Below are 23,657 nucleotides of genomic sequence, written 5' to 3'. Positions count from 1 at the left end.
TAATGTGGGCGTAGTATTTTTGGGCTGCTCGTGCATGACTGCATGCATGCAAGGCCGTCACCATATAATTTCTAGGGGTGCAACTCAGGTCGGGTTCAACCGTCAGGTCGGGCTAAGGTTCTGGTTGAGGGTTTGGGCAACCCTGACCTGAGTGAAACCTGACTTTTTTTATGAATTTCCTTTTTTTTTGTTTGGTAAGCTTTAGAACTCGGGTTGGGTTCGGGTTAGAAAAAAAAACGGTTCCTTAGGTCGGGTCGGGCTGAACCTCTTCGGTTGGAAATCGGGCCCGGTTGGGTTTAGATTGGGAAAATGGGCTCCTCGGGTCGGGTCGACCCGACCCGAGTTGCACCCCTTTATTTCTCGAAAGATAAAGTTCAAATGGTCGGACTGTACGAGTAAAAAGAGTTAAAACTACTAGTTAAACGTAAATTCAGACTAAAACTGTAATTACTTCGTTTTTTCTTTCCTTTTTTTGTATTTTGCTTATACGAATATCGGAGCTCAAAATATCCCGAAACTAATGAAAGATAAACTGAATTCCCCACTCCAGTTGACCATTTCAGAGTCAAAGAAAAGAGAGAATTTTCTAATCCAATCCCACATCTGAAAAATTAGGGTTCTAAAGGAACGATTTTTGAATTTTTTTTTTTTTTTTGAAGGATCGAGGTCGATTTAGATCGTCAGAGGAGACGGATAATGAAAAAAAATCGGAGATTTCTGATCCAATTAACCTCTGATTTCACGAGCGGGATCTAGAATTTTTTGATCGGAAGATTCGCTTAGCAACACTCAGATCTCTCTGAAGAAGAAAAAATCAGTGAGGTACAATGTTAAAATTCAATCTGTAGATTTCTAGATCATTCCATCCTGATGTTAGATTTCCAGTTCAATTCAATATCATTAGCAATCAACTTGATGTACCTTCCTTGATATGTTTATGCATCCCTTGATTGTGAGAATTTATGTCTCTTTGCAACCCTTGACTTTGGGATTGGATTTTGTAAACTATATGTAGGTTTACGCATGAGAATATAGAACAGTTCTTATCAAATTTGTCATGGTATTACAGCTTTAGGTCTGATACATCTACTTATCTCTCCCTCTCTCTCTCTCTCTCTCTCTCTCGCTCGCTCGCTCTCTCGCTCTCTCTCTCTCTCTCTCTCTCTCTCTCTCTCTCTCTATTTTTGTGTTCTTCTACCCATCTACTCAACCACGTCGACCAATAATTCCGATGTTTCGGAAAATTTTCCATTAGAGACTCTTGGTGATTCATCAAGCAATTTCCTCAATGACAATTACAATCATCCGGCCGATAATTGTAGAAGTATCCTTGTGTCTCCATGCTTCTTGATGGTGACAACTATCAGACATGGAGCAGGGCTATGCAAATGGCTCTCACAGCCAAAAAAACAAACCTGGGTTTGTTGATGGTCCTTTCTGATAGAGTCCAGTTGGTTTTGGTGAAATCCAATCTGGTTTTCTGTCCAAAACAGAGGAGTCTAGAGGAAGAAGAAGAAGAAAATCAGAGGCGGGAAAAGAAAAGAGCAGATATATGAGAGAATATTTTCTTGTTACCCTTTTCTGATAGAGTGGTCTCTTTATAAGAGAACGTCATCATCAGTTTGTTACATCTATCTGATTAGTTACACACTTCATTAAGGAAGTAATTAACTCTATCCTAACTCTCATTATTGACAATCTAATTCTCCACATAATCCTTCATCCAATGCGGCTTGCTTTTGGCTCGTGCTGCTCTGTTATACCCCTGCTCTGAATCAGTTGAATTACGTGGCTGGTCTGTAAGTGTATCATTGCCTACCCCTTGAAAATCAACCTTGTCCTCAAGGTGTAAATGGGGAAAATCAGTTTGGAGTGACTTAATATCTTCCCACGAAGTATCCTCGGGTAGTAACCCTGTCCACTGAACTGGCACCTGTTGAACAGCCTTATTATCTCGTAAGATAGTTCGTGTGCTGAGAATTCCCAAAGGTGAAATGAGGGGCTGATTGGCGACACCTTGGGATGGTAAGTCACAAACAACATTTGGAGTAGGACCATAATACTGCTTGAGCAGGGAAATTTGAAAAACAGGGTGAATGCGATTACCACCTGGAAGTTTCAATTTGTATGCAACATTACTCACCTTGGACTCAATTTCGTATGGTCCGTAAAACCGTTTACTCAATTTCTGGGAAGATCTTGTAGCAACAGAAAGTTGTCTATATGATTGGGCTTTAAGAGGACCCAACTACCAACCTCCAATTGTTTATCAGTGCATTTCTGATCGGCCAAAGACTTCATTCGTGATTGAGCGCGAATAAGATTAGTTTTGAGCCGAGTCAGAATAGTATCTCTTTGTGTCAGTTCTTCATCAACGGCTTCTACTCGAGAGGATCCTTGCATATATGAAGGAATTGTCGGAGGCTGTCGGCCATAAACTGCTTCGTATGGTGTCATTTTAATGGCACTGTGACATGAAGTGTTATATGAATATTCGGCCCATAGCAAGGACGCCTGCCAATGTTTAGGATTGTCTTGAGAGAATGCATGCAGATACTGCTCATGGCAGCGATTTAACACCACAGATTGACCATCCGTTTGTGGTTGATATGCAGATGACATGGTAAGAGTGGTGCCGCTTAATTTCCATATCTCTGACCAAAACTTGCTAGTGAAGATTGGGTCCCTGCCTGATACAATTGTTTTTGGTATGCCATGGAGCTTGACAGCGATGTCAGTGAAGAGCCTTGCTACTTTAACAGCAGTATAAGAGGAAGGAAGTGCTCCAAAATGGGCATATTTTGAAAGCCGATCAATGACCACCAAGATGACAGTGAATCCATTTGAAGGGGGTAAGCCATTGATGAAGTCCATCGCAATGTCTTCCCAAATTTGTTGTGGAACTGGCAGTGGTGAGTTTGAGCCGATGAACAATCTATGATTATGAAGGATGAAACCGTTTCGAAGTGAAAATGCCGAAGAAGCTTTTCCTTGTTCAATTTCAGCTCGTTTTGCTCGCAGTTCAGAATCAATATTGTTTTCCAACTGAAGTTGGCTGGTGATGTCAAAAATTGGGCTGGAGAATGCCATTAATTGGGACAAACTTGAATGTGGCTTTGAATCTGGTAAACTTTCCTCGATTCTGGAGAGAGCATCTGCCGCGATATTGTCCTTTCCCGATTTGTACACGATTGCATAATTGTAACCCAATAACTTACAAAGGTATTGTTGTTGTGCAGGAGTCTGAATTACCTGAGCCATCAGATTTTTTAAACTGTGATGGTCGGTATAAATGGTGAATTTTCGGCCCAACAGATATTGACACCATTTTTTAACTGCTTCAGTGATGGCAAATAATTCTTTGACATAGGCAGAGGCAAGGGACATGGTAGGTGACATCTTTTTGCTAAAGTAAGCAATAGGATGTTTGTCCTGCATCAACACGGCTCCGATGGCGATACTTGAAGCGTCTGTTTCTAAAACAAATTCCTTGGAAAAATCTGGTGAGGCCAATACAGGGACCTGGGTCAACAACGATTTCAGAGAATCGAAAGCAGATTGGGCCTCTGGGTTCCAGGAAAAAGCATCCTTTTTAAGTAGATTAGTTAAGGGAGAAGCCACCGTAGCATAATGCTTCACCAACCTGCGATAATACCCTGTGAGCCCCAAGAACCCACGCAATTGTTTCAGAGTTACGGGTGGTGGCCACTCGAGCATAACTTGGACTTTATTTGGATCGGGTTGGACTCCATTGCCTGATACCAAATGGCCCAAATAGTCTATTTGGGCTTGACAGAACTGACATTTAGTCAATTTAGCAAAAAACTTATTTGTGGCCAGACAGTCCATAACAGCGAGAGACTCTCCAGTCCCGATTAAAACTTTGAAAGGAAAGATTGGAATTATTGGCCAATTCAATGAGTTTACTACTCTTTCCCTTACAAAAGTATGAGTGGAGCCACTATCAATTAGCACATGGAGGGAACGATTAGAGCTTACCCCTGTAACGCGAATAGTACTTGGAGTTTGTTGTCCAACGAGGGCGTTAAAACTAATTTCGGCAGATTTTTCCCATGGTGTGTCATCTTGAACCTCCGGTACTGGATCGTCGATGTTGATATCAGCCACATGATCGAATTCATCATCAATGGCAGCCGTTTGATATAATCTTTTACGACAATCATGTCCGGGACTATACTTCTCATCACAGAAGTAACAAATCCCTTTGGCTCGTTTGGACCACATTTCCTCCTTTGTTAAATGTCGCGTGCGAACTGGAAGTTGACGCAATGGCGAGTCCGTAAGGGGTTTCAGTGGTGGAATTGCAGGTGTGGGTAATAAACCTAAACCACTACCCACTGGTTTAGTCCACGGTGGTTTCCATGATTTCTTCATGTCGTCATACTTTTGTTCATATATCCTTGCTAAGGACATAGCTTGGATAAGGGAACTTGGTTGTAAAACCATTAGTTCACGTTTGAGATCTGGTTTTAGACCCGAAATAAAGAAACTGGTAAGGAATGATTCGGGTAAGCCAGTAACCTTGGTGGAGAGCTCCTCGAATCGCAATTGATAGTCCTCGACGGAGGTGATCTGATGGGTTTCGCGAGTTCGCCTTTGTGATCCACATACAACGAAGGACCAAATCGCAATTGGATAGCATCAAGAAATCCTTTCCAGGAATTGAGGAGGTTATTAGATTTCGCCCATTGGAACCAAGAAAGGGCAGGGCCTTCAAGGTGGAAAGAACTGATAAGCAGTCGTTGATCCTCAGGGGTAGAATAATAGTTGAAAAACTGTTCTACCTTGACTGACCAACTGATTGGATCGGAACCATCGAACTGAGGAACATCCATACGAATAAATTTGCTAAAATTTGGGGAAATTGGAACAATACCATCATCCGAATTACTGGCAGAGCGAGCGTCTCCCGTAGGGCGAAGCGAGGCAGAAGACGGTGGTCGAACTTGTAATTGCTTGATCATGTTGACGAGTTCGTCATGCTGTTGAGTCTGAGTTAATCGTAACTCATTGAGCTGTTGTTGATGGAGCTTGAGCTGCTCATCGATCATTGCTTGTGCTCGAGTATTCTCCGCCATGATCGTGGAAGTGAATCAATGAAAGCACCAATGATAGAGCCCAGTTGGTTTTGGTGAAATCCAATCTGGTTTTCTGTCCAAAACAGAGGAGTCTAGAGGAAGAAGAAGAAGAAAATCAGAGGCGGGAAAAGAAAAGAGCAGATATATGAGAGAATATTTTCTTGTTACCCTTTTCTGATAGAGTGGTCTCTTTATAAGAGAACGTCATCATCAGTTTGTTACATCTATCTGATTAGTTACACACTTCATTAAGGAAGTAATTAACTCTATCCTAACTCTCATTATTGACAATCTAATTCTCCACATAATCCTTCATCCAATGCGGCTTGCTTTTGGCTCGTGCTGCTCTGTTATACCCCTGCTCTGAATCAGTTGAATTACGTGGCTGGTCTGTAAGTGTATCACTTTCCTGGCTCCTTAATGCGGTATCCAAAATCTCCGAGATAGCATTATTTACTCCGATACTTCAGCTGCTGTTTGAACTTTGAACTGATCTTAGTGAGCGATTTTGCCAAGGGAATGCCGCCAAAGGTTATTGTATTCGATGTGATATCATCAGTCATCACCGAAGAACAACTTTCTATTTCTGCCTATTATATGAGACCAAAAGCTCTCTGAGACGAGTTGTCTTCCTACCAAGCACCTTGTATAATATCTTGTAATTTTCTATATTTCTTTATATGTCTATGCATCCCTTGATTGTGGGGATTTATATCTCTTTGCATCCCTCGACTTTGAGATTGGATTTTGTAAACTCTTCTATAAATATGTACGTTTACACATGAGGATGTAGAACAGTTCTTATCAAATTTCTCATACCAGAAGAGAAATTCTTTGAACTAAAGAGAATTTTACATATTGAATTTGTATAAAACATTTCTGGTTTCCGGTTCCGGAAGGGAATTGGATTTATACTGCTCTAATATTTTTCAGATGGGCAAAGGAGGAGGCTGTGTACCGAGCAAAAAAAGATTGCCGTTAGTTGCTTCAGATGATCCTCCACATATCACAAGGGAAGCGCCGATTCCGATTGAGGAGAAGAGCCCTAGCACTGGCGACAGTGCCATTGAGGACATACCTTTGGCACCTCTTGCAAAGTTGAAGGTCTTCATTGTGTTCTATTCCATGTATGGACACGTGGAAGGATTGGCGAGAAGGATGAAGAAAGGGGTGGATGGGATCAATGGGGTCGAAGGGGTTCTGTTTCGCGTTCCAGAAACACTTTCACCTGAGGTTCTGGAGAAGATGAAGGCACCTTTGAAAGATGATGACATTCCGGAGATTTCTGCGGCAGAGTTGGCTACGGCGGATGGGATACTCTTCGGATTTCCGACAAGGTATGGGTGTATGGCTGCACAGATGAAGGCTTTCTTTGATTCGACAGGGCAGTTATGGAGGGAACAGACACTTGCTGGGAAGCCAGCAGGGTTCTTTGTGAGCACTGGAACACAAGGAGGAGGGCAGGAAACCACTGCGTAAGCCTACTTAACCATGGAAATTACATACTTTTGACCTTTTTCGCTACTTAATGATTCTGCTCCTTTTCTCCATTCGGAAATTATTTATACCCTTTTTTCTGCGGAAAAATGGCCTTTCTTTTGTGGGCACTACAACAAAAAACCGTTTCTGCATAGCCTCATCAATTTCAAACTAGGTTTGCCTCAATTTATTTGATATATGTGAATGTACAAGTAACTGTTTGCATCTATACTTAATGAACCACCATAAACTGTTTGCATCTATACTTCGTGTTACACCATAAATTGTTTGCAACTTCTTAATCATTATGCTGCTTATCTTCATTCGGAAATTACTTATACCCCTTTTTTGTTGAAAATGGGGCCTTTCTTTTGTGGAGATTACAGCGAAAACTGTTTCTACACAGCTTCATCAATTTCCAAGTAGGTTTGCCTCTATTCATTTGATGTATGTGAATGCCTGAGTAACTGTTTTCATCTGTACTTCATGAAACACCTGTTGAATAACATGTATTAGGGTAGCTTAGTCATTAGGTGTATGTTAGAGGGTTTTATTGTCTCTGTACATCACTTGCCCTATATGGGCCTATATATACTACATCCATGAGGAGCTCCCTGGTGGAGACTCTCCATCCTTCACTCCTCTCCTTCTTCCGCTCTTCTCTAATCCTAGCCCATTTCTAACATGGTATCAGAGTAAAGATCCTTTGGGAAGGGGTAGAAGGAAAGAAGAAGAGTCTATCATCTCCACGCCATTCTCTATCTCTCGTCTCTCGTATCTCTCTTTGCCTTTATGCGCAAGGTGTTGTTTCCTCTTCTTCTTTTTTCTCGAAGATTTCTCCTCAAATCTCCCTAATCCTTCTCTCTCGGTATTCTCTCTCTTTCTCACAACTCTCTCTCACACATATCTCTTTTTTCCATTTTCTCATTTTTGGAGTTATCGTATATCAGAAAGAATAAAAAATATTCTAAAATCTCTCCCCCAAATCTCTCGAAAATCTCTCTTTCCCTTCTTTTTGGTTCTCCATCCCAAAATCCCATTCTTCTCTAAGTCCATACCCTTGTTGGGTTCTTTATAGTTTCTTTCACCCTTCTTTATGTTTTAAATCCTTTATTTCTTTTATGTTTTGAGTCTCTTCCCCCACCGTCTCCATCCTAATCATTGTCTTTTATGTCTTTTGTGTTGTTCTTCAAGGTGCCCTCCAAGTGTTGGGTGAAATGTCCGAGAGAGATTTGGTGTCTTGGACGTCTTCTTTTCGTTTCAAGTTGAAGGCCTTTGGCTTCAACTTGAGGGGGAGTGTTGTCTAGTGTTGTCATATCTTTCTTTCCATTATTTTGTATGTCTTTTGTGTTGATGTCATCTCTTCCTTTACATTGTCTAGTGTTGTCTTATATGTCTTTTATGTTGTTCTTCGAAGGTGCACACCAGTGTTTAAAAACGCGGTTTCGACGCGGAATGCGGCCGAAGAAAATCCTTGTCGACTCGACGCGGACGCGGTCAAGACCGCGGTTGACGCGGCCAAGTCAGATGAGCCGTAATTTTTTATAAAAATAAATAAATAATTCAAAAAATAGAAATAATGTAAAAATAAGTATTAAAGTATCATTAGTAACTAAATCATTAGTGAAATGGATCATATTTTTCTACAAAAAATGAACACATTATATTTGACAAAAATGCAAAGAGTCGATATGGTGACAAAAAGGAAAAGAGCCTAAGATAGCCCATGATCAATACATGCATTGTGTTACATTAAATTCAAAATTTTACAAGGGCTTCCGCTCAGACAATTTCTTCTCGATGAATATAAGAGTAGGCACATCAGTAGTGTGGATCATAGCCACTCTCGTAGTGGCTATATGGAAATTGATGGATTCTTTGGTCGGTGTAATTATGGTTATCAATCGAGTTACTCTCAGAATATTCAGGAAATATGCCAAATGTGTTTATATTATGCTGCCATGTATAGCCAATATTCGGATCCATCTCTAGAGCACCATGCAAATCATAAGTGTCAACGTCCCCAGTGTAGTGTTGATACGGATCACGGTCATCATAATCATGTTGATCATCAGATCCAACAAAATATTCATGATCCACAGCGTCTCCATGCGCATCAGGGTTGGGCTCATCAACACCTTCATTATAAACTGCAAAGTCACCTCCGTCGTCTCCATCACCATCATCATTATCACTAGGCTCATCATTTATGCAATGCTCATGTCTATCAGAACTGTCACTTGACCCACCTTCATTTGTCGGTGACTCCTCACATTCCATCTCTTTTCGTCTACTTGCCTGAACATCTAAAAGTGGTGGTTTCTTCTCAACTAACCATTCCTCGGCATTTTCTTCAGCAAAAATGAATATCCAAATCGATTGGACCTTTGGGACCACTTCTGACATTTCGTTCTCGCAATCTCAAATTGTAATGGACATACACTAGTTTTTCCATCTTCTTCACTGCAAGCCTGTTTCTCTTCTTTGTATGAATGTGAGCAAATGTACTCCAATTGTGCTCACATCCTGAAGATGAGCAAGTTTGGCTTAACACAATCACAACAATCCTTTGCAATTCAGGATGCTTAGTACCATGTAAACTCCACCACTCCGCTGTATTTAATAAAAACGTAAAAAATAATTATTCATATAAATTTGATAGAATCATGTCAAATAGTAATCATATGTTATTTACAATTACATCGTAATAAATTGCCTGGGTCCATTGCTGATTTGGATCTCAATGCATCTTCACTCCCAAAATTACCAATAACATCGCGAAACTCCGCAATCTTATAAATAAAAAGAGAATGCATCAGTAATACTACATAAGATACTATTGAATCTAATGAAAGGAATTTATAATGAATAAATTATGTTTGATTGGTAAATATTTATACTTGAATTGATGCGTTCATTCGCTTTGAGGAACTTGGCTCCAAGCGGTTGATGCACTTTAATAACCCTTCCATAATTTCCGGGTGATTGGACATTCTACCACCATACTGAAATATTGGATTTAAGTAGTAGCCTGCAAAAGTTAAGTTAATCAGAATTTTCAGATGTTTTTACCAACAAAATTCTCAACATTACATTAGAAAAAACTAGCTTTTATACCTGCTGCATGAAGAGGGTGATGGAGTTGCGCTGCCCATCGCTTGTCAATGATATCCCACACCTTTTCACATAAGTTTTTCGTTAGTTTTTGTATCTCCTCCTTTGAACGATCGATAGCTTCATATATAAACCCCATAGCAGGTCTTTCTTCCGAATCCACCATTCTTAGCACGGTAACAAGTGGCTGTGTGACTTTGATGATTCGCTAAATATTTTCCCAAAACTTTCGATCTGTTATAATTTGTTCAACCTCTTTTCCATCTGCCAGTTTTGCATAGCGGGATCCATTCCATTCTCTCGAAGCCATCAAGCTTTTCAACCCTGCTTGACACTCATTTATGCTAGAAAGTGATAGGTATGCGGTAGCAAATCGTGTGACAGCGGGCCTAATAATATCTTTTTGACCAGTATGATGTTTCATCCAATTTAGGACTTCTGAATGATTATAAATAAATTTTGTTATCTTTCTTCCTTTCTCAATCTACTCTTTTAATTCTGATAAGTCTCCTATCTCCTCCAGCATTAAGTCAATGCAATGTGCCGCACAAGGGGCCCAAAAAAGATATTTTCTTTTCTCCATCAATAGTCTTCCAGCTGCTTTATAGTTCGCTGCATTATCAGTTACAAACTGAACAACATATTTTTCTCCAACTTCTTCAACCACTGTCAAATAGTTTGAATAAATGTTTTGTGTTCTTCTGCTCACTTGAAGCATCAATGCATTTAAGGAACACTGTCCCTCGAGGACAATATGCCAAAAAGTTGATCAGTGTCCTTCCATTGATGTCTTTCAAGCCATCGGCCATAATTGTACATCCCGATCTGTCCCATATTCTTTTAAAGTCATTAACATATTGTCTGACATCTTCAACCTCTGCATCTAATATGGGACCTCCAAGTTCGTATGGAGTTGGTGGATTAACTCCAGGTCCTACTTGTTGCGCTGTTTCTATGGCGGCCCTATAGTATGGATTGGAAGCCGCATGAAATGGCAGTCCGGCAAAAGACCATAGTCTTCCCACCACCCTGCCCAACTTCTTCTTCAAGTCTTTCTCCCATGCTGCTCTTAAAGTAGGTTGTCGTGATGGGGGTACAAACGTAAGTGGGTCTAAAGTTCCAGTCCTTGTAGGAACCTCGTGATAAGAGGCTGAACGAAAACCTCTGCCCGTACCTGTGGGCCCTATCGCCGATGGGCCAACATCAGAACTTCGTGCTGCCACAAATGAACCAGCATCAGACCTACGTCTAGGTGCAAATGACGGGTCTGCATTTGACCTACGTGAAGGTCCTGATGATGGGCCAGCTCCATCTCGTGCGATGCGTTGTGCTTCCATTTCCATAAAGAATGTACGTTGACTAGCTTTCCTCGCCGCATGCATATCTCTATCTAGCATGTCTTCTTCTTGTGTGCCTCGTTCTTCAGCAATCTGTTCGTTCACGTTCTTTACTGCTTGTTTCTCCTCTTTATAATTTTCGAGGGCAGCTCTCATTTCTTTCATCACTTGTTCAGGCACGCTTGGACACCCGGCAACATTGCCATGTAACTTAGCAAGATGATGTTTAAAGCGATTAATCCCATCGGTAGTGATTTTGTTACAATAAATACAACGCACCATTTTTCTCGATGGTGGATTTGACATCGTCCCATGCTCCCATGCAGGATCAAGCGGCATTGTGTGTCACTATATCTAGAAAAGTGTAAAAATAGGAGAGGACTGTCATTACTAAAATAAGGGATTAGATTATATGAGTTTCTATATGGTGTAATCCCCCATTATTTTTCAAGAAGTACTATATGGCTTAAAATATAACATGATCCCAACTGTCCATTGGATGAGCCACAATGTAAATGCATTGTGGCCCAAAAATTATTTACATAGGATGATCCCAACCCTCCGATCTATAGAACTTTCCATAATATGCAGTTATCAATAGATTTAGGATCATCTTGTGGCAATCATTTTTTTGGGCACAACCTATTGATGTTTTGACCCAACAAATAGATGGTTTGGATCATCCTATGCGTGAGCCATACAAAAAATATACCAGATGTATTATTTTCAAGAAGTACTGTAAGGCTCACATTATAGGATGTAAGACATCCATTTGATGAGCCACGTCTGGTCCATTAATTTTCAATTAGTATTGTACTGCTTATAGTATAACATGATCCAAAGCGTGCGTTGGATGAGTCGCCATCTAAAATTCTAAATAGTAAATACAATGTGCTTAAAAAATCATTTTCATAGGATGACCCAACCTTCCGATCCATAGAACTTGCCATAATATGCGGTTGTCAATGTATCGAAGGATTATGATCATCTTATGGTAATGAATTTTTCCACACAACCTATTTATGTTGTGGCCCACCAAATGGACAGTTTGGATCATCCTATGGCATAAGCCATACAAGAAAGAGATCATCCAAAAGTTATAGCCATTTAAAGTAATAAGTATTGAAATGAATTTTTGAGCATAACCTACTTACGTTGTCACCTATCAAATGGACGGCTCAGATGATCAAACCAATTAAAATAGATATGACAGGGGATTATCCAACGGTTTGGATTATCCAACATTAAAAGTTTAATTGCAGCTAACTTTTTCATAGAAAAATGGGTAGCCGCCCAGTACACCTATGCTATGCCTGTGTTTAATAAATGGCATTAAATGGGTCTGACTGTCAAAGCAATTTTGAATTTTTTTCCTTTTTTTTAGGGAAATGTTATCAGCACTATTGTATTTTGATTCGGGCACTCCTCACTTTATTAAAACTATATGTGCTCCATTTTTTACTCGGGACAGCCACCTCAAGGTCCTCAAGTGTGTTTGTACTTTGTAGCATTTCCTTAACTTAAAGGGGCTGTCCCAAGTAAGAACAAGGGCCCAACGTGTCATTTAATGCACTGTACCCCATTTTTCTTTCTTGGGACAGCCACCTTCATGTGTTTATGTCTGTTCTTTTACAAAGATGGGGGGCTGTCCCATGTAAGACAAGGCCGGATGTATGATTTCCTTAATAAATACTTTATTGTAGGGTTTCATTACCTTAGCAGATAAGGAAACTAGAAAAGAACCTTTCTTCTTCCTCCTAACAAAGAAATGCACGAAAACCAGAAAGAATTTTTCTTCTTCTGCCGAAAATTGAAAGCCCAACTAGTAGGAAACCCCGCAAGGAGGGTTTATCATAGGCTTTAGATGTGGGTTTGCTTCCACAAAAAGAAAACAATGGATGAAGGCAATGACAAAAGGTTTTTGCACAAGAAACTAAGGGAGATTGAGCTTTTCGTTGGATGAATAGAAATGTGAGACATTCAACACAGATTTATAGGTATGAATCGTATCATTTTTGTTGAATAAATCAAGCACGGATCTTTCTTTTTTTTGTCTTTTTAAGCCTTAGATTCAGAAATATGTTTTGGGAAGATCAACCAGTGGGAGAAGTCACGGATCGCCAAGATTCTCCTGTTGGTCAATCCCATCCAAGAGAAAAGTAATATTCGTGTTTGACTCGGCCCGGACTCGCCGAGTCTGCTACTCCAAAATGCGGTCTTCACGAAACCGAGTCGACTCGGCCGAGTTCCGTGCCGAGTCAACGAGTTTTTAAACACTGGTGCACACCAAGTGTTTGATAAAATGTCTAAGAGAGGTGTAGTGCCTTGTTTGTCTTCGTTCAATTGTCTTCTTCTTCAAGGCGCACAACAAGTGTTCGATGGAATGTCCGAGAGAGGTGTGGTGCCTTAGTTGTCTTCGTTTCGTTGCAAGTTGAAGGTATTAAACCTTCAACCTTGAGAGGGAGTGTTCTTATGTAGTTCTTTGTGTCTTTTCTTTAGGGGAAAAGAACTTTTTTTCCTTGATTTTGTCTTCTTAGTTGTCTTTTCTTGAGGGAGTGTTGTCATCTTTTTTGTCTTTTCTTTAGGGGGGAGTGTTGTCTTAGTATCGTCTTCTTGTGGGAGTATTGCCTTATCACTTCGTGTTGTCTTGATATTGTCCTCCTTGCCTTGTCATGTCCGGGCTCATGTAGTCTCTCCCGATGGAGAGTATGGTTGGTGATTACGTTCTTCGTCTGTTTCGTCATGTGTCTTCTCTTATTCTTGTCCTGTTTTTTTTTCCTCTCTTTTCGACTTTATTCCTTATCCTCGGTTTCCATTTCCATCGTTGGTCGACTCTCTTACAAGCGATGGTCTTTTCCCGTCGACCTCTCTTTTCCGGGCGATGGTGTCCCCATCGTTGGTCGGCTCTATTGTCAGGCGACGATGTTCATCCCATCGACCTTGTCTCCATATGATGGTGTCCCCATCGTTGGTTGGTTATCTTCTCCTTCCTTTTCATCCTATTTTCAGGCGACGACGTTCATGTCGTCAACCTTGTCACCACAAGATGCTTTTCCCACCGTTGGTTGATTATCCTCTTCCTATCTTCTTCTTATCTTCAGCGACGATGTTCATGCTGTCGACCTTGTCACACGATTGGTTAGTTATTCTCATTTCCCTTTCTTCTTCTCTCCAGGCGACGGTTTCCCCGTCAACCTTGTCTCCGATGGTTTCCCAATCGGTGGTTATCTTCTCTTGGCGTCGTGTTGCTTCGCCGATGTTCGTCGTGCGCACCTTTGGTGTGCCCTTTTTTTGCTCGTTGGATCGTTATTGTTCCTGCCATGGTGTCTCCATTGCTCGTGATATGCTGATCTGTTCGCTGTGCTCTCATTCAGGGGGAGACCATGTTTGATCGCTCTCGCTGTTGTGCTACTTCAGGGGGTTGCTTCTTTTGATGGTCGTTGATCTCGATGCTATTCACTATGGTCGTTACTACTTTTTATTATGCTTTTCATTATATATTCACTACACCAGCTTGAGGAGTGTTATACCAAGCTGGATGTGTGTATAAGCTTATTGTACTTTTTGTTATTTGTGGTTGGTTGTTGTAGTCTCCTTTGTAGCAAGTTGGAGTTCCATAGTATATACACTCCAGCTTGAGGGGGAGTGTTGAATAACATGTATTAGGGTAGTATAGTCATTAGGTGTATGGTAGAGGGTTTTATTGTCTTTGTACATCACTTGCCCTATATCGGCCTATATTTACAACATATCCATGAGGAGCTCTCTAGTGGAGACTCTCCATCCTTCACTCCTTTCCTTCTTCATCTCTTCTCTAACCCTAGCCCATTTCTAACAACAACATAAACTCTTCATTTCTTAATCTTTGGTTTTGTAGTGTGGATATCTTTAATATGTTTGAATTATGGCTTTTGAAGTACTTGATTAAGGTATCCTAGTCATGGAAGCTAGGGAGGGATGCATTTTTATTCGGCTACGGACCATTTATAGCGATCAAATCACTTGAAGGTAGACTCAAGATACTGATTGAGCTCACCTTAAGTGGTCGGTTGTGGAATTGCTGGGTTCTAATTGTACTAGTGATCATCATGGATGTTGCATGTTATTGTCCTATATAGACTAGGATAGTGCGAGCTGGTTGTAGGACACTTGCTGGATAACATCTTATGATTTGCAGCTAAAATTCTTGTCTAGGTGTTAGTATTGGTTGTACCCATAGTTTTAAATTTCCACCGAATCTGAAATGCATATTGAAACCAAAATCGTAAGTGCATTAGGTGTATATTTATATGAATTGCATCTGAAATGTTGTGTGAATTATTTATAAATATTTACATGAATTACATGTGAAATATAGTATGTAGTGAATTATCACACATGTGCGCATGTCACTAGGTGTTCGATGTTATTAAACCATTATAGATGATTTTCTTGTTTTTGTGATGATTTCTAAGTGTGTTTTTGTGCTTATTCTAGCATTTCCTAAAGTTTCATTTTAAAATTCTATCATTTGCATATATTTCCATACATGTATGCGATTTTATAGGATTTTCACCAAAATTCCAACCGAAACGTTTCCATTTCTACAACCACAAAAACCAAAACTAAGATTTAAAACCTTGATTGTACCATGGAGTGTCACAACCAAAACGGAAATTTAAAACCTAGGTTGTACCATGGAGTGTCGTGTGACACTTACACTGAAATCTTCATGTGTCTATATCAAGTTCATTTTGAGTTCTCCAGTGTTCGTTTCTTCGTGGCCGTAACAATTATTTCAAGCAGTGGAAATAACAAAAGATGTGCTCTAAACCCTTGGGCTCCTGAAAAGAAACCAACCACAACAGAATGGATGGTACAAAGTCATTCTGCTTTTCATACTTTTGGGGAACTTCCATCTATTAAGGAGCCGAAAAGCTACGTGAAGTAAAAGAAGAAAAAGGTCGTCTACCGTTACTAAGAACCTAAGAGAACTTTTCCAAATGTCGGTTCTAAAATCACTTATGTAGCCGGGGAAACAAACATCTAATCTTTGGTACAGCATGAGAATGAGTGCCTGACTAAAAGTACAAAGGAGTCAATAGGATGAGGTCAATTGGGTTTTCAGAGGCAGAGGCGTAAGGTGGGACATTTTTCCTCTTGAGGCATGAGGCTTCGCCTCACGAATTTTGCAAAATTTTAAATAATAAAATTAGTAAAAATAGAAAAAATTATAAAAAATGGCAAGGGACCCGTTCCTTTTTTACCCTTGTGGAAGAGGAGAAAAATACACACTTGATTCCATAATTGATAATTGATATTGTCCACCCACAAGCGGACACTTTCTTGATGAATGAGGATTAATGTCCCTAACATGCCTACCATCAATTATTCCTTTTTGTGAAACAATAGTGACCATTATGCGATCCCACCAAAATAATTTTCAACATGTCATTTCACTTCTTTGGTGTATCTAAAGTAAAAGATAACGAAGTTTCCTAATATTTTGACCTTAGGCTTGTTCTGATAAAAGGAAATATCAGGCTCCCTTTTTCATATTGAAAATCAAAATCACTATATACACATTATATATATGAGAGAACGGTTCCTACACACATGTGTAGATAAGTTATCTACACACTAGCTTAAAATACAGTGGAGGCCCACATTGTTAGGGAGATCCAAACCATTCATTTGATTGGCCTCACATAGATAGGTTGTCCACAAAAAATCAGCTCCATAGGATCATCCTAACCCTTCGAACCGTGGGGGCAAAAAATGGACAGATTTGTGAAGGTTTATACACGTCCATTTTACCTCCATAAATCGTAGGGTTGGGATGATCCTATGGAGCTGATTTTTTGTGGACACCCTATCTATGTGAGGGCCAATCAAATGGATGGTTTGGATCACCCAAACAATATGCCCTTCACTGTTTTTTAAGCTAGTGTGTAGATAACTTATCTACACATGTGTGTAGAAACCGTTTTCTCTCTCTCTCTCTCTCTCTCTCTCTATATATATATATATATATATATATATATATATATATATATATATATATATATATATAGCCTATTGATATTTTTTTGGATGATTTATAGCCTATTGATATTGGGCTGTACTCACCTTGTTTTTTATTATTTAACCAGTTGTCAAAACCTATTGCAATTCCCATAAAGCTCTCAACAGACAATTAAAAAAGAAACGACATGGTGAGTTCGGCCCATTATCAAAACATGGTAGTGCGAATATAAGTAGCCTATATATATATAATATCGTGAGTTGTTATGCACATATTTTTCCTTGGAAATGTGGGCTGATAGAAGTACAATTGGGTGCTAATCGTTTAATGATCTAAACATTTTATATGCCACTCTAATTAAAAAACACTTTATATGCTCGGCTTTGCTCTGGATGGGCCACACGGCAAAATCTCCCGCTATCAAACTTGTTTAACCTTTGATTTATGGAGGCTTTCCTGATAAGTATAGATCACTGTTTTTTTTTAATTTTCTAGCCATCTGTTATAAGGCCACAAATTGGAATTTTAGAATCACTAGATGAGAAAGAAGTTTTGGTGTTTCCCGATGCAAGAAAAGTTTGTGGTCAAGCCCATAATTCGACAAAAGTGATCTGAAAGAAGACGATCAACTGAGGTTCAAAAGTAGGCTCGAAGGTGACTGAAACATGATGCTAACATTAGGGTCGTACAGACAGTCAAGCCACCTGACACGCGTGTCACGTGTCCAAGTAACACAATTCTTTAGTGAAGTTTAAATAGGTTTTGGTGGGCCCTGTGAAAGGAAAACATGACTAGTAGTTTTAGGTAAGAGCTTGGAATGTTAGTAGTTTGACTTCAAGTTGGGAAAGTGGTATATTAGGCAGTGATAAGCAACTTATAATAGAGGAAGGATTCTTTACTTGAGTTTTGCAAGTAGTGAGTCTAATTTTAGAAGTTGGCGGTCTAAGTTTACTTGGCAGTGACATGCAATATCCTTTATATTTTTATTTCTGGCTGCTCTAAAATAGAAATTAGGCTTTATTTGGCTTAATCCAAGGGATGAATTTTTTCTTATACCAATGGTTTGGATTAAATTATGTTTTAAAGGTGTTTTAGGTTTATATATATGTACAGATTTGATGCACTTGCATAGTTACAGAATTTCCCCTTTAGGGTTTGGGCACCTTGGTGTATGATTTTATTAAACCTATTGTTGTTTTATCTCTCTAGCATTATTTGTAAAGATCTATTGGGTTTTGTGATTGTTTAATTCTCTAGCAAGTTTTCTCCTTTTGGCGGATTCCTAGTTTTTTACTTGCATCATAGCCTAGCAAGTATTTGGTAAGGATTATTGAACAAATGGCCATCACGTGTACTTTTTCCTGCCTATACCTTTCCAAGGATAAATATGCACATGAGTCATTTGTTAACCCGGAATTTATCTAGGAACCCATGCCAATAGGAAGCATACAAGAGGGGGACATGGCACTTAGCCTCAAAACCTCCCAAAAAATGAAAAAGAATCGACTTGATCCTAATGCTAGGAATGACTAAAGCATCACTTCTCATCGCTCCCCTAATTATTTTATGGAGATCCTCCCACTGCCAAAACACTTTGTTTGCTTTTTGTCCCAAGTGAGATTATCAAGAGAATCTGCCACTTGGTTTGGTTTTCTAAATTGGTAGGAAAATCATAATAATGTCTAAAACAAGCTCCAATAGTTCCTGCCATTAGTAACTAATCGTCCGCTGGGTTTCTTTCTTGGTCGTGATAAACTCTATCAAGATTTTACTGTCTGCTTCAAGCCATGCCTCCATAAAGCCAAAGGCCTTACGGTATCTAAGGCCATCTAATATGCCTCTTATCTCCGCTTGTAGGTTAGTACATGATGACGCCCGAAATCTGACTGCGCGAACTAGCTTGGCAGAACCTGGAATCCTACACTCACATAAAAAGTGTCAGTGGGCCCGGAGTTATGGCTCCGGACGGCCACTTCGTCACTCAAGTCATAAATAGGCAATCACAGATAAGGGTGTCAATTTTGGCTCGGGCTCGGAAGCTCACTCGAGCCCGGCTCGAATCCTTAACGAGCCGAGCCGAGCCGGCTCGCCAGGCTCGTTAAGCTTAACAAGCCGAGCCCGATCTAGGCCAGGCTCGGCTCGTTAAGAATTTAATATATTTAAATAAATAAATATATATATATATATATATTATATATTAATATATACACTAAAAGGGTTGTCCAGGGAGTGAAAGGGGGAGGCAAAATATGTCACTTCATTTTTGGAACCCCATTTGTTACTTGGACCACCCCCCATTGTGTATAAAAAGTAGTCAAATTACACTAGATAGGGCTGTCTAGGGAAGATGAGGGGTGTGAACTTAATATAACCCGAGCTCGGTAAGGCTTGCGAGCCTGGCCGAGCCGAGCTCGAGCCTGGTTTGAGCCCGAGCCGAGCCCGAGCCCGGCCAAGCTCGACTCGGCTCGGCTCGGCTCGTTTACACCCCTAATCACAGACAGTGGAAGATGAATGGAGGAGGGCCAAATCAAGTTAATAGACCAAAAGGGGAGAAGGGGAATTGACTGAATGCCTTTGCTTGAGTGTGTAGACCCCTTTTTATAGGGAGGGAGATCCACGATCTTGGAGATATCAATTAGGCCTTTAATTTAGCCCACGTGGAGCGTGATGAATGGAGAATAAAATCGTGGAGATATGATTTCCGACGATTCTGGGCGGAGATCTTGGATAGTGGCCCGGGCGGGATGCTTGAATTTTGAATATCGCGCCGGGGTGTAACTGTAGTCCGGATTGGTCGCACAATGGGGAGATTCCCGTGATTGTGTTTGACTTCTTTTGAGGTTCGTTACCGTATGATGGTGTAGTACGATGGGTGTGGTTCGTTAATGAGTGCTGCTTGTGGAGGTCAACGTGATCTAATCGAATGACGAATGATGGATTTGAGGGTCGGTACCGTGTATACCGATTTTACCCCTAACAGTTCCAAAATCATAATAATGAGAAAAGGCAAAGACAAGCTTGCCCATGTGGTCTCTATAATTACCTCCACTGCTAGATATGACAAGATTTCCTTTTGAAGCATTGTCTGTGTTCAAATTCCCCTTCTTGCTTTTTGCCAATAAACTTTAATTGCTCTAGGAGTTATAGTCTTCACAGGCCGAATACTAATGGTGTCAAGCGCCCAACTGTCCCAAGAGGTGCAATCGGAAGATGGGATAAACGATCCAGATAACACAATTCCCCAAGTCATATCAACCCTTACGAGGACATTAACATGTAATGAAGATCCCTCCATCCCCTCATGCATCTCTCTCTCTCTCCAAATCCCCCATGAGATGAACGGTGGGATTACCTTCATAGACAAGCCAAAAGCCAATTTCCTTCTCCTTTTAGCCAGTTCAAACCATTGGAGAATGCTGGCTATAATAGGCTGATTTTGAATCAATGGCAAGTCAAGAATATGCATGTGTCATAAATTTGAATAATTTTATTATAAATTTATTCATTTGTGTATTGGTTTAAAATAAACTATAATTTTTTTTAATATTCTACTAATGGTACGGTACCCCTCTACCACAAATTATAACGTCGACTTGCCCACTTCGGAGATGGTACTACACATGCTTTCAAATCAAATTACCTTTTCAAGTCATTCCCAAAACTAAGACCCACAAGTGAAATGATGAATTAACTTGTATTGATCACCATCGCGTTACAAATTACAAGTGACCTTCCTAGTTCCTACTAAATCCCATGTATGTGTCAGTGGACCTTTTATTACTAGAAGGAAATCAGTCACCTATTTGTGGTGATCATTCATTCATTAAGTGACCATATGAGGACCAAGCTTTTAAACTAGGAAAGTAATGAACTGTGAACCTTCATCAACCATAATGAACCTCGGTCATATGATATAGGTTGGAATTCATCTTTGTTTATGGCGGAGCTATATTACAATTACAAGTGTACCCAACTTCTAAAATTATAAAAAACATGAAATTAGACTGCTTTTGCTAAACGCTGCTGAGGACACTTTCCCCATCACACATTACTTATCCTAGCTCCGATAATCCCCTTTCTTCACTTGAAAACTTTCCAAATTAGAAAGAATGCAAGTTCTAACCAAAAATCATTATTCACGTTTTCTTTCATAGAGTCTACCAAAACCTACTTAAACTTACACCAAAAACTTAAATCAAAATAGCTAAAAATCTGCATAAATCATAATGATCTAGCCTGTCCAATTTTGTGACAAGCAGAGCCCCGTAGAACCCACTATTGACGTTAGCAGGATGTTTCAGTCCCTTTCGGACTTATTTTTGTATCTCAGTTGATCTGTTTCTCTCGAATCATCTTTGCCGAATTATATGCTTGTTCATGAACTCTGCTTATATCAAACTGTCTTAAATTTGTGAGCCTTTTATTATCTATTTTTGAAGAATTTCTTGGGCAGATACATTTTAAGGGCACCTGTCTGTGCTTCATGCTTCATTTTCTGTAAAAATATTACCCTCAGTATTGATGTTAGCAGGATGTTTCAGTCCCCTTGGGGCTTATTTTTGTATCTCAGTTGATCTGTTTCTCTCGAATCATCTTTGCTGAATTATATACTTGTTCATGAACTTTGCTTATATCAAACTGTCTTAAATTTGTGAGCCGTTTATTATCTATTTTTGAAGAATTTCTTGGACAGATACATTTTAAGGGCACCTGTCTATGCTTCATGATTCATTTTCTGTAAAAAGATTACCCTGCTCAAGAAGTGAAAAGTTAGCACTGTTTACAGGCCAATGCATTTCATGATTCGTTTTTTCTGTAAAAGTATTACCCTGCCCGAGAAGTGAAACTTTAGCACTGTTTACAGGCAAAGGCATTGCTATTCTTCTGACTCATTTTCTAGTTTGTTTGTTTTTTCCGCATTTTCCCTTTTCGCTTTTGCAGTTGGACGGCAATCACCCAATTATCCCACCATGGAATGCTTTTTGTTCCCATTGGATACACTTTCGGAGCTGCTATGTTCAAGATGGATACAATTAGAGGTGGTTCCCCATATGGTGCCGGAGTTTTCGCTGGCGATGGGACAAGGGAGCCAACCGAAACTGAACTGGCCCTTGCAGAGCATCAAGGAAATTACATGGCTGCAGTAGTCAAGAGGTTGGCGCAAGCTTGACTAAGGTGAGATCCCCCCCCCCCTGCCAACATTCTTCCATTTGAAATCCTCTCGTTCTTTCGATTCAAAAGGTTCACTTGTTTTATTCACATTGTTCTATTAATTTGATTGAGTAAATGTGTTGTGAGCAATGTTCATGTGTAGTTTTGGTATAGAAGATACTAGGGTGTTTATTTTGGTTTTTATCTTCCATTTGTTGTTCGTTTTCTCAATGGTTCTGTTCCAATCATTCAGAAATTTGTACATGATTTTCAACTCTTCTATTGCATCATGAATTAATAATAAGATTTTGTGGGGTATGTTCTTTTGTACCCATATTGTTCTTTACTACTCTCTCTCCCTCTCTCTTATCTTATATCCACCCATGTTCCCTAACCCATTCATAGTGAACACCTAACTTACCTTTTTTTTTTCATGAACGACACCTAACCTGATTCACTGTGGACATCTCTCTAAAGAAATAGCTCCCTTATTTCTCAGAGGAATTATAAGGTATTAGTAGGGTCCGGTGGTTTGGTAATCAAAACATTCTATACAAGTTATCTGCTAGGCCCTACAGTGGAGGGGTCATAGATTAAGTTTTCTGGCATCTGTTCATCCAAACCCTCTGATTTTTTGGGACCTTTATACCGTTGTTTCTGATCTTTTTGAGCTGTCCATTTCACATTGGTTAGCATTTCTAATCACCTCTCTTAACCTCTATACTCAAGCCCAAAGAAATTTCCTTTGTAACCATACAAATTCAGACAGAGAAACCTTCTTTCTTTCTTTTTTTGTGGCAGTACACATTGGAACAACTTGCAACAAATCACAACCTTCCTTGGTTTAAAGCACTGATATATTGTACTCTTTGCCCCCTTTTTCATGATCAAGTGGAAACAGCCACTCTTTGCCCCCTGTTTACTATATTTTGGTTCACCCCTTTTTTTTCTCTCTGTCGCCCTCACCCTCACTTAACCGACTTGGATTTGAACTACTATCCAGATCAAATCTTACTAAAATCAGATTTCCTTTTCGTGCCATATGTCCATTAGATTTTACATTCCTCCCCTCTGTGTTCTCTGGAATGAGATCTAAAGAATCCATGCTTCCCCTGAAAGAGACTCCAGCCATATCTCAAAATTGAAGAACTAGTTAGTAGGTCAGCGGGCAACAAAAAGGGGATAATTGAACCCTATTCAAGTTTTGAGATATGATTTAGAGGGATAATTTCATAAATTAAAGGTCCGTTTTAAGTAAAAATCGAATAGCGTTGGTTCAATTTTTCTTTTTACATGTGTAAAAAGTGTAGAAATTTTTAGAATTATTATTCCTTTCCAAACTTTTTCAAAATTCCTGCAATCCAAACAGTCTCTGAATAGAAAAAGAATTCCAGTAATAAATTTTCATGGAGAAAGTTTTCCAATAAAAAATTTTCACGGAAAGAAAGTGAATGACAAGGGAAAAAGCACAGC

General features: G+C 39.7%; 1 protein-coding gene across 1 annotated transcript; it reads left to right on the top strand.

Annotated features, from left to right (window-relative positions):
* Positions 1–478: 478 nt before the first annotated feature.
* On the top strand, positions 479–22,530 carry LOC143885215 (putative NAD(P)H dehydrogenase (quinone) FQR1-like 2). The gene is made up of 3 exons (XM_077389281.1): positions 479–822; positions 6,033–6,574; positions 21,975–22,530. The coding sequence occupies exons 2-3, from the start codon at positions 6,033–6,035 to the stop codon at positions 22,201–22,203; spliced, it is 771 nt and encodes a 256-aa protein (XP_077245396.1). The 5' UTR covers positions 479–822; the 3' UTR covers positions 22,204–22,530.
* Positions 22,531–23,657: the final 1,127 nt, after the last annotated feature.

This window comes from Tasmannia lanceolata, unplaced genomic scaffold (assembly GCF_043159265.1).
Source record: "Tasmannia lanceolata isolate RefF3 unplaced genomic scaffold, GAP_Taslan_0.1 ptg000008l, whole genome shotgun sequence".
NCBI lineage: Eukaryota > Viridiplantae > Streptophyta > Magnoliopsida > Canellales > Winteraceae > Tasmannia > Tasmannia lanceolata.
Note: the sequence above shows the minus strand (reverse complement) of the source record. Positions and strands in the feature narration are given on the sequence as shown.

Excerpts from the sequence above, each read along its gene's own strand:
- LOC143885215 (XM_077389281.1), top strand. The coding sequence starts at position 6,033 with ATGGGCAAAGGAGGAGGCTGTGTACCGAGCAAAAAAAGATTGCCGTTA. Across the intron at positions 6,575-21,974 it reads GGAGGGCAGGAAACCACTGC|TTGGACGGCAATCACCCAAT; the intron begins GTAAGCCTACTT and ends TCGCTTTTGCAG.